Source organism: Oreochromis niloticus, linkage group LG18 (genome assembly GCF_001858045.2).
Source record: "Oreochromis niloticus isolate F11D_XX linkage group LG18, O_niloticus_UMD_NMBU, whole genome shotgun sequence".
In the NCBI taxonomy this organism is placed as follows: domain Eukaryota; kingdom Metazoa; phylum Chordata; class Actinopteri; order Cichliformes; family Cichlidae; genus Oreochromis; species Oreochromis niloticus.
This window is the reverse complement of record NC_031982.2, coordinates 35842841-35857377: the sequence shown is the minus strand read 5'-3', so window position 1 is coordinate 35857377 and position 14537 is coordinate 35842841. Positions and strand designations below refer to the sequence as shown.

General features: G+C 37.9%; 3 protein-coding genes across 5 annotated transcripts in view; 1 reads left to right on the top strand and 2 right to left on the bottom strand.

Moving 5' to 3' along the window:
* Positions 1-1775, bottom strand: part of LOC106097918 (immunoglobulin lambda-1 light chain) — a 104525-nt gene extending 102750 nt beyond the window's left edge. The window contains exons 1-2 of one of the 2 annotated variants that reach the window (XM_025900221.1): positions 1490-1775; positions 1083-1397 (exon numbers count right to left, since the gene is read on the bottom strand). In XM_025900221.1, the coding sequence (XP_025756006.1) occupies positions 1083-1397; positions 1490-1532 (358 nt within the window). In that variant the 5' untranslated portion in view covers positions 1533-1775. The remainder of the gene's footprint in view (positions 1-1082; positions 1398-1489) is intronic. The other variant, XM_025900220.1, reaches the window with a different exon arrangement.
* Positions 1-14537, top strand: part of LOC100704393 (zinc finger protein OZF) — an 883579-nt gene that overhangs the window by 551877 nt on the left and 317165 nt on the right. The window lies entirely within an intron of this gene.
* LOC109195453 (immunoglobulin lambda-like polypeptide 5) lies at positions 2950-5928 on the bottom strand. Its single transcript, XM_019347544.2, has 3 exons — positions 5233-5928; positions 3543-3854; positions 2950-3450 (listed from the first exon to the last, which is right to left on the bottom strand). The coding sequence occupies exons 1-3, from the start codon at positions 5369-5371 to the stop codon at positions 3290-3292; spliced, it is 612 nt and encodes a 203-aa protein (XP_019203089.1). The 5' UTR covers positions 5372-5928; the 3' UTR covers positions 2950-3289.

The following is a 14537-nucleotide window of genomic DNA, read 5'->3' as shown; positions in this document are numbered from 1 at the left end:
AGTTAAAAACGTTTCTGTACAAACAAGCCTTTTGTTGATCTACGTATTTTATATTCTTTACATTATTTACATTTGATCTTTTATATTGTGTATAATGTCTATTGATTGTATTGTTTATTTTATTATTTGTGTACAGCGCTTTGTGACTGCCTGTCTGTGAAAAGCACTTAATAAATAAACTTTACTTACTTACTTTAGTTGTTCACACAAAGCATAAAGGTAAAAAAAAAAACCAATATATACAGTGTTATCTTCATTTTAGATGTCAAAAAGTATTTGCGGCTCCCAGTGTTTTCTTTTGCGTGGAAACTGGGTCCAAGTGGCTCTTTCGGTATTAAAGGTTGCAGACCCCTGGCATATAGTCAGGGCTGGACCAGGTGACCCTGAATCCTCCCTTAGTTATGCTGCAATAGACGTAGGCTGCCGGGGATTCCCATGATGCATTGAGTTTTTCGTCTTGATGCATTCTTAATCATCCAGGTAAGTAAATCTCCAAAAGTTGATTCTGTTCATCTGGACGTAGCCTTTTCAGTGGGAGAAACGTTTCGTCACTCATCCAAGTGACTTCTTCAGTCTCAGCTGACTGCAGGTTTCCCGAATCTTATAAACAGTACATTTGCATAATGACTGAAACCAGCCCACTGAAGGAATGGGCTGGGAGGTCAGTTCCTTCATCATGATTATGCAAATTCTGATTATGCATCATGCTAAGATAGTTTCTTTTGACTTGGAACCAAAATAATGAACAAGAGTGACTTCATTCATCATGAAAAACAAACATCCTCAGCTGTATTTTCTTTTCAGAGTTAAATTACAAACACTTAATGTGGAACAAGTTTTCTGTTATTCATTTGGACATGATGATCTAATAAATATAAATCTGACAGAATTGAATTTCTGACAGCAGTAAATAAAAATCTCCCTGAGCTCAGTATGTTTGTGACTCTGAGATGGAGGTGAAATCTGTGAACCTGGGCTGTGGTTTACTGCTCTCTTCCTGTCACAAACACTGTTTGACATCTGTTCATCTGTTGGTTTTTGTTCAGGCTCCAGGGATCATTTCTCACTGTGGGTATCAAGCTTCCAACAGGAGCAGTAGTAGGTGGCTGAATGACGGACTTTAATTTTATCTAACTTCAAACGTACATTGTTTTCTCTTTTCATTGCTGAGAAATCATTTTTTTGAGGATGGTTGTAACCTGTATAAACTTGACCACTGTTCTTGTTAATATACAGAACAGCTCTAAATGTTTCTGTTTCTTTCTTCTGATACCAGAATATATAATCAAGATCACACTGATTAATCCCTCCACAGCTGAAGAAGACACTTTCTCCAACTCTCCTGGTCAGTGTTAAACCATTCTGAATCAGCTGTTGTGCTGCCATGGTAACCACTGCTGTAGAGACACAGACAGATAGATGAAGGTTAGTGTGACAGTGTTTGTTACAGGTTGAGTTTGTTGGCTCCTGATTGGCTGGAAACACTCACCTGAACACAGACAGCACAGAGCAGCAGCTGGGAGGAAAAGCATTTTGTGCAGTGGTGTTTCCTCTGGTGAACCTGGGGAGAAGTGGCGCTCTGATGCAGCTGAGGCCAAACAAGGACGAGCTGTGAGATCAGACGAGGGCCACGTGGTTTCTAACAGGTCCTCAAAGCTCCCATCAGCCCCTGCGGCCCACAGATAAGACTGCTGCTGCTGATTGACAGCTCAGCTGAAGCTGCTGTGTGGTTTCATCGTCTTCATTTCAATCTGACAGCAGATCCAAAAATCTGGGTCACATGATGCAGAAACACTCAAACACATTCATGTTCCCACAAACACATTCAGGTTGCTGTGAATGTAGTAACACACACTGTTACTGCTGAATCATTTGCTCATCAAGTGTACAATATATTTCATTGTTAACACTTTTTTTGCTCTTGTGTTTTTTTTCGTACTTTATGTGTCGTGTGGCAGCTTTGAAAATTCTTTAAGTGTAACAGCCTCAATAAAGCAAAAAAGCTTTTTCACTGATTTCCATTTGTCTTTGTAGAAATTACTCATGCATGGTGACGCCTACAGTGATCTTTAGAAATGTTAGTTATAACATGTTATGATTGCTTGTAAATGTTCTCTTTCTGCACATTAGAAGCAGTTGTTCTAAAGATATAAATGCACATATATCTCACTTAGTGTCATTTCTGTTTTTGAGTGTTATTTTGAAGCTTGGAAATTTTCAATAAATGTAACTGCATCATTCACTGTCTCATAGATATTTGATTGTTCATAGTTTACTTGTGTTTGAACTTATTGGCGAAAGAATCAATCTTACTAGTCTGCACAGACTCCTCTGACATGTCTAAGAACTTTTTGACTGAACAACTAAAACAATGATGTGTTGATGTAAAACAAACAGCTTTCTGTGTTTGTTAAAAACATGTCTTGTTTGTCTGTTTGTGTTTCTGTGGCTGTGTGGTTTGTGCTGTTTTGGCCTGATTAACAGACATTCAGTGACTTAGTGTTGCTCTCTTGGTCTCAATTTAAACACTAATTAAAATCAAAAGTATTAATGAATATTTAATTGTACTCTCTATAATGTCATATTTCGTCTTCATCTTGTGTTTAGTCTCAAACTCTGTAATAAAATGGGAGCTGAGCAGACTGCAGGGGCTTCATGGTCTCTGCTTTGATTCCATTAAAGTTCATTTGTCAGCTCTGAGTTGAGGATTTGAGCTGTTTCTCTCACAGGTGAAGAACACAGATCCTTCCTGGAATCATTCTTTAAGCAGAGTTCATGCTTGTAACTGTCATTGTGTTATTAAAGTGAAAAGCCACAGCTAACGGTGTGGAGGCTGCAGAGCAGAAACCCACACAGCCCGTCTGCTGCAGGAGAGCAAGTTTGGATATAGTCAGTTTGTGGTTCACTCACACGGGTTGTTGTTTATCACACAATGAAAGTAGAATCAAATTCTTCATCTTGAAATCTTTATTATTCACACTTACAAACACAACTACACTGTTTGACATTTGAAAATCAACCAAAATAAAAATAAAAGAGAAAACTTGTGATAAAAATATACCTGATGATTTTTGTTACTACAATAAAAGTCACAATAAGTAAAAAAAGAATTCTAACTCAGAGTAACAATACATGTAAAGATGTATTTATTTCAGATGATCTTCTAACTATTGAAGAAAAAGCCAAAATAAGCACAACACATCATAACTAACATTTGTGATACTGATCAAAGTGATGAATGAGATGAATTGATGAGATTTGATGGTGAGAAAAGGCGAGCAGAAAAGAGTCAGTCAGCATGTGTGCAGTTGGTGGACGGTCCCTTGTTTGTGAGGATCATCAGCAGAGAGAGTCCACAGCAGTACACCAGACTCTTCACTATCAGCACTGTGTACAGCAGGCAGAGCAGCTTCACACATTGTAGAAACTTCTGATACCAGGCAGAAACTTCTGAAACAGAAAAGAGTTAAACGTTTTGAGCTGCAGTGGGAAACATCAGTGATATTCTTGTTTGCTGAACACAGTCACCAAGCCTTCTTTACCTTGTTGTGTTGGAGTCTCCACTGTGCCCCCCTCATGTTTGAGGTAGCATCTGTACATGTATGTGAAGAGATCATCACGATCAACCACCCTTATGGCTACCACCTGTCCCGTCTGTCTGAGCTCCAGCTGCTCTCCCTCAGCAGGGGGCAGCTCCTCCGGTTCTCCGCCGTTCTTCTTCTGTCTTTTCCAGGAGAACTGGACCAGAGGAGGAAACATGGCTGAGGCCACACACAGCAGGGAGCTGTTCCCCTCCAGGTGGGCTCTGGATGCTGCTGGGTACACGCTCACCACGGGCTTCACTACCTGCTCATCTGAAGTTTGACAGCAGCAACAAGCAGCACAGACACACATTCACACAGTCAGCAGCAGCTTCCAGCACTGCACTGCATTCAGTCTGATCCTGGAAACTACATGGACTCTGATCACTAAACTACTCATCAATACAGCACAAAGTTCACTACATACACTGGATTCAGCTTCATATCAAACACAGTCATCACCTCATGTCATCATGGCTCACATGTGGAACACTCAACATGATTTTTAAAATCAAATTAAATTCCTTTCAGCTTCATTTGTCATGTGTTTGCATGTTATTGTTTTATAGAAACTTAATTCAGTCCAATTTTAAAATATATACATTTGTCTTCATACAAGTGAAAATGTATTTTTCTTATTGGTCCTTAGACACGAGTTCTAACAGAGATACTCTTCTGTCCAAAGATAAATTCATGTTTTTTCATATTGTTTTGTACTATTAATAAAATTACATATCATTTCACAAAATTCAATTCAGCAGATAAAATTTCCATTCTTCTTGTCTTTGATATATTTTACCATAAACACCATATTTGTTTTTCAGACTTATTTATTCTTAAAACTTTTTGTGTAAAAATTGGAAAAGTAATGCAGTGATTATTTTAAGTTATGTTTTTATTCATATAAAAAACTGTAGCAAACATTTTAAAACACTAAAACTGAAATGGTGAATGAAACGTTTTCAATAATACGAGATATACTTCATGATATTTTTAGTCATAAAATACAAATTATATGACAAATTATATTTAATAAAAATTCGTATTGAAAGTATTTCTGAAAATTTAAGTATTATTAACTTTTTATTGTCACGTACAAATCCACACACACGACTTAATCTCAGAAATACATATCGGAGTTTAACAATGTCATATTCATCCTAAATTTATATGTCATATCATTTCTGAGTTTCCTAACCAGTATCTGTTTTTATAATTTTTTTTACCAGAAGACACTTTTTGAAGTAGCTACATGAATGTTTGACTATTAAAAAATATTTGTTCCTCAACATAAAGCAAATATTTCCTGAAACCATATTTGTTAATTTATATTAATTAAATTTTAACATCAAATATGATCTTGTGTTCAAAAACCAGCAGATGGTGCAGAATTACTGAGATGATCAAATCCTAAATATTTGTAACATCACTAATATTTGAAGAAATAAAGAATAACTTTAGTTGTTCAGTGAGATTTCAACATGTTTTCAGAGATTATTGAGCTTTTCTTATGTAACAATGGCTGCAGATGAATTCTCTACTAATGATGAAAAAACTAACATGTAAAGCCTGAAGCAGCAGAAACTGACTTTAAACACATTTTCAGCTTCTACAATAAAACAACTGAAGGAAAATAAATGTTTGTTCTTACCTGTTACAGACAGTTTAGTTCCAGAGCCAAAGATGTAGTAGCCGTTTCCTCCCACAGTGAAACAGACTGCTACAAAAACCTGTCTGCTGTTGAATGTGTCAGCTGAGGTGAATGAGTCCAAATGAGGAAGCAGGATCATATTTCAGCTCCATGATGTGTTTCTCTAATGTTCATATCAACATGACTGTCTCTTCTTCTCTTTTCTTTTAGCCACACTAGCAGCACGGCTCTGATGTTAATGTCAGTCTGTTGGTCAGTCCACTACTTTAGTCCACATGAAAATAGAAAATCACTATATAAGCACCAGTCCATTTATCCCATCAATGATACCACCACTACAATGAAACGTGCTGCTGATAGTATCATGGTTTGGCCCATCTGGCTCACCATCATTAATCACACAATCAATTTTGAATTATAGCAGCAAATTCTAAAGAAAACTATCAGAACATCTGTCTGTGAACTGAATCTCAGGAGAAAGTGGGCCATGCAGCACCACAATGACACAAACCAGTCACGTTTGTTTTCTTTGTTCCAAATAATGGTGAAAGAAAAATAATCCAGTGAATCCAGCGAGTGATGTGATGAGTCTCTGATGTCTTTCTGATGTGGTTTTGTTGCGTCCTTCAAACCACACCTGGTGTATTTTAGAAGTGAAACATGTTAGTCTGCACAGGCTCTTCTATTTTCAACACTGACAGGATTTCCTTTGCTGTTTCTTCTGTCCTGCACATTTACTGCAGGTGCTCCAGCCGAGGAGGAGCAGGAACCACCAGAACTGCCAAACCCCACTGACACACATCACACACACCACAAGTGTCACACTCACAGAGAGACGAAGAAAACAGAGGGAGGAAAGATAGATGGTGGGTAGGCAGCAGAGGATCAGGGGGACCATAACACCATCTTACACAGTTATTAACTAATGAGCTCATTGACTAATCTGAAACATCACTTTGATTTTTCTAACAGATTCACTGGAGTTTCAGCTCACAGTGGATCTGCAACATGACCAGCTGAAGACCTTCAAGAGCTGAACTTTACGTTTAAACACACTTGGGTTAAACACACAGTTGTACTTCAGAAACTGTGGCAAAATTGTTTAAGGGCAACAACATCAAGTTAGTAGAGTGGCCATCACAAATCTGATCTCAGTTAAAAAACAGTTTCTGTCGTAACAGGTTTGAGAAAGAGAGAGTTGACATCCCCGAAGGGGTCAAAGGATTTAACATCCAGCCTTATGTGTTTGACCCCATTTTATGGTCTCGCTGTAAAAAAAGAGCTTTATCCACATCTGCTAGTAGTAATTCAACTTTGATTATAACTTTGATTAAAAATAAGGTATGAGCCTGATCAGTATGTCAAATGAGAAATGTAACTTTAGCAATGAAAATCTGTTGATTTTATGTAAAGACTGTGATTGATGACTACCAACCAGAGGGAGGAGAGGTGGGGTGAGTGAGCACTTGACAGACCATAAATGTCATGTACTGTGTGCGGCAGGCAGGAGTGGAGGACCCAATGTGCAGACTCCAGGAGGTGAAAAAGTGCACTTAACACAGCTTTATTACTGAATACAATAAAATTGCTAAACTGAAAATACAAATAAACTAAACAGGCTGGCAGACAGCACACACAGTGTAAGATGAGGGAGATGATGACACACTGAAGGAACACACAGGGCTTAAATACACACAGGGATCAATTAAAGAATGTGAGACAGGAGGGAAACACAGCTGGGACAAATCAGACCTGAAGAGCCAAGGAAAGCAAAACTAGAAACACCGACATGAGACACAGACATTCAAATTAAAACAGGAAACAGAACACAGAAGCGAGCTTGACAAGGGGATACAGCTGACAGGGGAGAAAGAGCAATAATGGCTGTGTCCCAATCCAACGACCGCACGCTTCGGAGTAAGCATTTTGAGACCTATTATGTCACAGCGACGCGTATGGGCTCAAATTGTGGTCATAAATATTTTGTACTTGTAAATCAGGATTTGTATGTGTAAAAAGAATTTGTGTGTGTGTAAAAAAGATTTGTGTGTGGACTTAGCCAAAAAATACGTGTGAAACTCTGCACTCAAGTTTCAAGTTACATGTACGAATTTTGACCCTATTTTTCTTCCTTTCATCCAGTGGCATGTCTAGAAAATTTTTGTTGGGGGGGCCAGGTAGGGGCACAGATTTGGAGAAGGGTGGCAGATGTAATTGGCAGATAATGTTAAAAAGAAATTCTATCAACCGTTAACCATAATTCAATAACCCTATAAACCTAATAACCGAATGTGCTTTTAACTCTTATTAGAATGAGATTTTAACCACTACGGTGCAAAGTTTTTAGATACTGCGTTGATGAAGTACAAGAGATACAATCAGTGCTTTGTCAGTGTTTACTCAGCATTCAAGGACAGCAATATTTGCATAGTATTTTTACTGACATATAGTGCACATATGTTTTGGGCAAAAACATTTTTGAATATTAAAATACAAACATTTTTAACATACAATTGGCAAATTAGCCAATGCAAAACTTTATCTGGCTATTAAAAAAAGAAGATAATCTTCTCACAAACTGGTGTTTGATTTTGAAACAGGAAAAAAGTGGGGAAACAACTGAAAAGACAAACATTTGAATGAAACCTGGAAGCAAGTAAATACTTTCTATGCTGCCTTATGGTAAACTTTGGTAATATTGATGTATAAAGAACAACACTGGCTGATGATGAAATATAGTCAGCTGGCATGGTGACACTGCCAGTATTAACCTGCAGGGCTGGACTGGGACAAAAAATCAGGCATTTTGACCAGAGACCGGCCCACCAGGTATTAAAGCCATAAAGCCTTTGAATGAAAACGAACGCTGTTGTGACAGTGATGTATGCTGTCTTGTTGGTATATGTATGAGTTCTATAAATTTTACATCAGATAAAAACTTTGTTCGCAAGATTCAGATAATTATTTAATAAAAGCTAGATATTTTAAATGAGAATAAGAAAGAAAAGTATTTCTTTGTGCCCCCCTTTCCCTGTTAATGCCCTACCTGGCCCCCTGGCAAAACTTTGCTAGACCCGCCCCTGCACAGTTACCAGCTGTCAGCTACTTAGAAAAGGATCCTGGTGTTATTTGTCTCTCAGAAACAGTTCATAACTTCCCTTCAACTCATCCATGTCACCTAAAAGGTAAACCTGTTTCTACATCACCTGTTCAGCTCTGATGATTCAGTAAGGACATCTCCTGGTTTCATCTTCATGTTTCCCTCTCACCACATATCCAAACCGACATCATGACCAGCAGCTTTTACAGCTGTGGCTCCAGCAAACATCAGCTGATACTAGAAATTAATATTAAATAAATTCTAACAACAGCTGATCAAGCTTAAACGTGCTGCTGTTGTTCAGCGCGACATCCGCTGGTTTCCTCTTTCTGGCGCAAAGTGGGCGATAAACAAACAAGAGAGAAAAACCGATCAGCTGATCATTGATCAGTTTCATGATTGAAGTAGGAACAGGAGAGGGAGGGGAGAGAATGAGAGAAGAAGAGGCAGCTGTGCAGCAAAGACAGAATAACTCCAGCTTTGTATCTTTTTTTCATTCTAGCTAAAGTCCGGGACAAACTGCGTCTCTCTCAGCTCAATACCAAACGCGTAATATTTTCTCTGAATGAGGGACCATTACATTTTTTAAGGAGCCGTTGGCAACTCTACTAACTAACCTTATGAATAAAATAAAGTTCACTATCAGTAACATCACAGCACCCACCCAGCTGTATAGAAACTCCGTCATGCTAGCTAGCACGCAGTACGAGTTACTGTAACTGACTGTAAAAAGTCAGCACAACAAAAATAAACTCCACCTAAATTTGGTTTATATCTGACCCAGATAGACTGCAGGTCATAACTTCTCACCTGAAGTTCAGTTCACCTGACACTCGGACCGGCGGCCGCCTCGGGTCTCTCCTCCTCCTGCCTCCCCTTCCCTCATCCACCTGCTGCCTCTGTGGAAGCTCCGCCATAACCACCACCAAACAACTGACTTATTTTTACACATCGGCCAGCATCTGGCCAATCCACCACCTTTCATTGTTCATGCCGTTACAAAAAAAAAAAAAAAAAGTCAGCAGCCCATCGGGCAAATGCCCGGTATGCTCGATGGCCAGTCCAGCTATGTTAAACTGTTAATCTTTCGCCGAAAAATTGTTTTCTGCTCTGCCGTGTTTCGTGCTTGGCTCTCCTTCCTTTGCTAACATGATGCTCATAGCGCAGAAGCCGATGCTGCATTCACTTACACTCGGATATCTGAGCTTTACTGTGAAAACATAATCGTACATTTGATGCTTCATTGAATTTTATTGTTTTAGCTTCGGGGTGGCACCTGGGGTGGCCAGTCTGGTTGGGGGGGTGGCCTGTGCCCCCCCAGGCCACCCCGCTGGACACGCCACTGCTTTCATCTGATTGGCCAATGTCATGTCAATTACAAATTTAACTATCCAATCAGAGAACAGATGGGTTTGGCTGTTGGAGTGGTGGTTTATGGAGCTTCAGGTCCTTGAAGGGAATAAATGCCCTTTTACATGCCAGCCCAGGTTTTCCTTCATCACCACGAAGGAAAACAGTCTGTGGTCGTCTGAGTTTGGTGATTTTTGTGTCACAGGTGTACGTGCTTAATACAGGGACCTCCAGAGCCTTTTCAACAGCGCTGCGGACCTCGGGGGGCAGTGTTGTGGAAATGACAGTGTTGTGGAAATGACAGTCTTCACTAGTGGGGATAGTTACAAAGCTTTCTTCGTTATGAATTAGCATACATGTTTTTATTGAACATTTGAAGAACCAGCAAAAAAAAAAAAACTCTCGTAGAGGACATAAAGTCAGGGATAGAAGCAGGTGCATCTAGTACAGGTAGAGCTGCTGCAAAAACCCACAGAGCTCAGCAGCCAGCGCAACAAATTCTGGATCCTTGGCTTTTAGTTAGCAGTTAGCATTAGCAGCACATGCTGCATCTGATGTGAAAGGACCTTTATGCTGCGCACTGTGACTCACAGCAATGGTCCCGGGTCAGCCCTGACTTTGTGTTAAACTAATCCTAAAGTAATAATGGTATTTCTAACCACTGATATGCCACAACTTTATCCTTTCAACAGCTGCTGAAAGTTAGCGGACCTAGCTGCTATCGGATATTTATATAGAGATCCTCCAGCTTCAAACTGTATTACCCTTCAAGGACCCACAGTTCAAAAAAGTGCTGCTCCGACAGCCAAACCCATCTGTTCTCTGATTGGATAGTTAAATTTGTGATTGACATGACATTGGCCAATCAGATGAAAGGAAGAAAAATAGGGTCAAAATTCGTACATGTAACTTGAAACTTGAGTGCAGAGTTTCACACGTATTTTTTGGCTAAGTCCACACACAAATCTTTTTTACACACACACAAATTCTTTTTACACATACAAATCCTGATTTACAAGCACAAAATATTTATGACCACAATTTGAGCCCATAATATGAGTTGTACAGCGATGCTGAGCTAGTTTTACAATTGAAGCTAAATCATTGCTGCAAAAGCAGGTCAGAATCTGCAGGCCAGTGATTTCTTTCACAGACACAGAACTGAACGCAGCCAACAAATGTAAACTGTGCTCAGTATCCAGATCACCAAGTGTTCTCTTCATGTTTCTTTCACTGTGGGATTTTTAAAGAACCTTTCATTTCCTTTGTTCCACAAATAAATCCAAACAGAGATATGACTCCATCAACTTAAAGAAATCCTCAATGCTTCATGTAGATGTTTTGCTGTGTGTATGTTAAATATGTATTTCTCGTATATGATGTATGAAAGCTATATCTTCATGTACATCTTCATCACTGCAGGACTTTTGTTGCTACTGAATCTAAAACTGAATTTAGATCTGGAAGATCTCCTGATACAGCTTCTCTTATCTCTGTAATCCTACTTGACATTTTTATGACTTTAACAAGGGTTGTGCCACCCAAAGTAAATTAGTAAATTCATTAGGTTTTTTTTGTTTTGTTTTTGTTTTGTTTTTTTAACAAATTTTGCAACAGTTCGAACAGACAAAACAACTCATACATCAAAAATAATTACCAGCTGCTGTCTTGGTTTGGAATCGGGAGCGGAGTTTGTTTTCATGGGAGTGGCGCCACTGCTTGGAATTGGTGTTGCTGCTTCACAATTCATGCCACGGACACAAGCACTGTGTGGGATTTGGGAGAAATCGCCACGCCACTTGCACATTGTTTTTAACTTCTTTTCACTGTAAATAAATTCAGGTTCTTTTCTTGAAAGACTGCAGCATCTTGGAATCAGCCAATTTCTAATCATATGTCACAAACCTGTCAAAATAGGCCACAAAACAGTGAAAGTTACACATTAGTTATAATTATTAGATCTCAAAACAGCAGCTGCGCATCAACATGTGCTAAAAAAAAAAAAGAATAGTGCAGGCCTATGATATAAATATAGATAGTTGACATAATTATGGTTATAAACATGGTTATGGGTTATAAACAATTAGAACATATGGATCGTTTAACATTGTAATTTAATCAAATCTAAAGCACTCTAGTATGAGTATATATGATATATATTGTTTCCGAGTAGATATGTCGTAAAAAAAATCTCCAACATTCCCCCCTTTGGTACCACATCAAAAAAAAAACAAAAAAAAAAACCAATGAATAAAAGTGTCATGAATGAAAAATTTGTTAAATTATAAATTAATACATGTGCGCTTTTTTTGCTGACGCACTTTATTGCAAACTTTGATACTATGTAAGAATATGTATAGGGATCACTCGTAGTTGCTGTGCAAGTGTAAGAGGCGCTTTTATTCAACTAAAAATCTATCAAATGTTACATTTTTAAACTTTCTAGTTCTGTTGGTCAACTAATCAAGGTAAATGAACTCCTCCTCACTTGCAGAGCATACAACATGCTACATGTCATCCCCAATAAAACTCAAAACAAACATGGTTACAACTACAGGCCCATTACAAGGACTGCTCCATAAACCTCGGTCAGTATCTCATGTAATGTTAGTTGTGTAGTTCTGTTACACTGTAAAAACTGTGACTAGAGGTTACTTGAAAAACCTATGGCAACAAAGTGACACTTAATTTACTTAAGTAGATTTTAATTTCAAGCAATTTATGTAAAATGTATATAAAATGTTAATTAAATTTCAACAAAAAACAAAAATAGTTATTAATAACATTCACTTGTAAATATGTGTTGGATTTAGGGACAAAATCTCAAATTGAAGGTTAAAATTGCCTAATTGTAACAAAAAATGTATTAATTTGAAATGAATCTCTGAGAAAAATTACTTTGAATTTACTAACAATCTGGCAAAGGTTTAGTAAAAACTGACTAAAATATCCATTACAAAGAAATGAAAACTTTTTGTTTTTAAGTAAAACTCAAATTGGATTCAGTAATTTTCCAATTAAACTTTATAAATAATGACTGAATAGTAAGAGAAAATCAAATTAATTTAACTACTTTTCTGAGTAAAATGAATCAATTTCACAAAGAGAACATTCAAACAGTAATTGTTTTTATTGTGGAATATAAAACGTATACAAAATTTATAATATAACATTTTTCTGATTGATTTAGATTGTATGCACTGAAATTCTTCACTAGTGCTTGCCCCAAAATAATAGGAAGAATAGGCCATAATTGAAAATACAGTTTCAGCCAACTTCTCGAGAATGTCAGTCTTTACTTTGGAGGTGGGCAGAAGATTTCCATTCTTTTCATACTCTCAGTGGCTCTTTCCAGTTACATTTCGGTTTCATATGAAGACTGTGGAATGGGGAACAGCTTCGGCCAGGGCTCACGACGTTCTGTGAACTTCTGCCTTTTGAGAATAATTTTGTCCTGAGAAGATGTGGTTGCAGCAGAGTCTGCACTGGATACAACTGGATTGGATGATGAGTCATAGTCAGTTGACAGTTGATCAGAGGGGCTGCCGAAAACTGGCAGGATGACCAGGGTGATGCACAGCTTTAGCTGATCCTGGTCACTTCTGCGAATAGTGAAGTAGTCCTGAAATTTTGGTTTAAAATACTGAAGACTGAAGTCGTTTGAAATCCCAAAGGTATCCTTTACAACACTATGCAGCTCCTCTACTGTTGGTGGGATCCCTGATAGAAGAACCAACTTCTCGATTTGGTCATCAGTGATTACATGGAGCTCTATCTCGTTCAACCTAGAATAAAATGTAAATAGGCAGAATTAACTTAGATTAAGTAGGGTCAACTTGGTCATTTTCTGCTGCTTTCAAAACTACACACACAAATTGGTAAAGACAAATTTGAATTAATACTTAAATTTTTAAAGGTGAGGTTCACATATAAAACAATGAAACTCTTTATTAGATTAAAAAGGGGATAGACCCTATTGTCTGTACTGATTTGGTGACAGATCATGACATGAAATAACACTATTTATGTATTTGTATACTGTATATATCTTCTCATATTTGAAAAGACGTCCTTTTAATCTACACAATGTCATCTCTGTATCCAAACAGCATTGGGTGTTAAACATAGAAATTATGAAAGACTTATGTCAGATTAAACACGTATTACTATATTATTTCCTGAATGTACCTTTGTCTTGAAGATCGTTCTACAGAAGCATAAACATCGTGACTGAGCATGGGTGTCACTGGTACACCAACCAAGTTTAACTGGAAACTAGCATCATCCCTCTATGTGAGCTGTGCCTGCACTAAAGTCACAGGGCTCCGACAGCATGAAAATGAAAACCAGTTATGTTGCTGGACTGAGCCACTTTAGCTTAATTACCACAACTGAAAAACACTGCATGGAAACAAAAGCTTCAAAAACCTGTGACTGACAAAATCCCACACAAATGATTTTGACTACATCACTCACCACTGAGTGCAAAACTTTTTCATAAAATTTTAAAAGTAAATGACAGCGCATTGAAATATATCATTGATATATTTTTTTTAATATGGTAAAACGTGGTTAGTCAAAGCTCTGAAGTAACACTGCCGCGAAGGCTTGGAAAGTGACCTTATGCTAACAGTCCACTTCATTTTGCGTAAAAATACAATACTGTCATTACAGTGGTCACTCTTAATCTAATTTTAACGTATCACTGTTCAGAACTTTTACTCAAAACTGCTATACTTTATTGTTTAAAACATGTCGTATATTCGTACAAATTAAGATAATCTTACCTCAGACAAAATGGAGATCATCCACTGCTGAAGCGTGTGTGTCCTGCACATGGCACAACTGACTACGG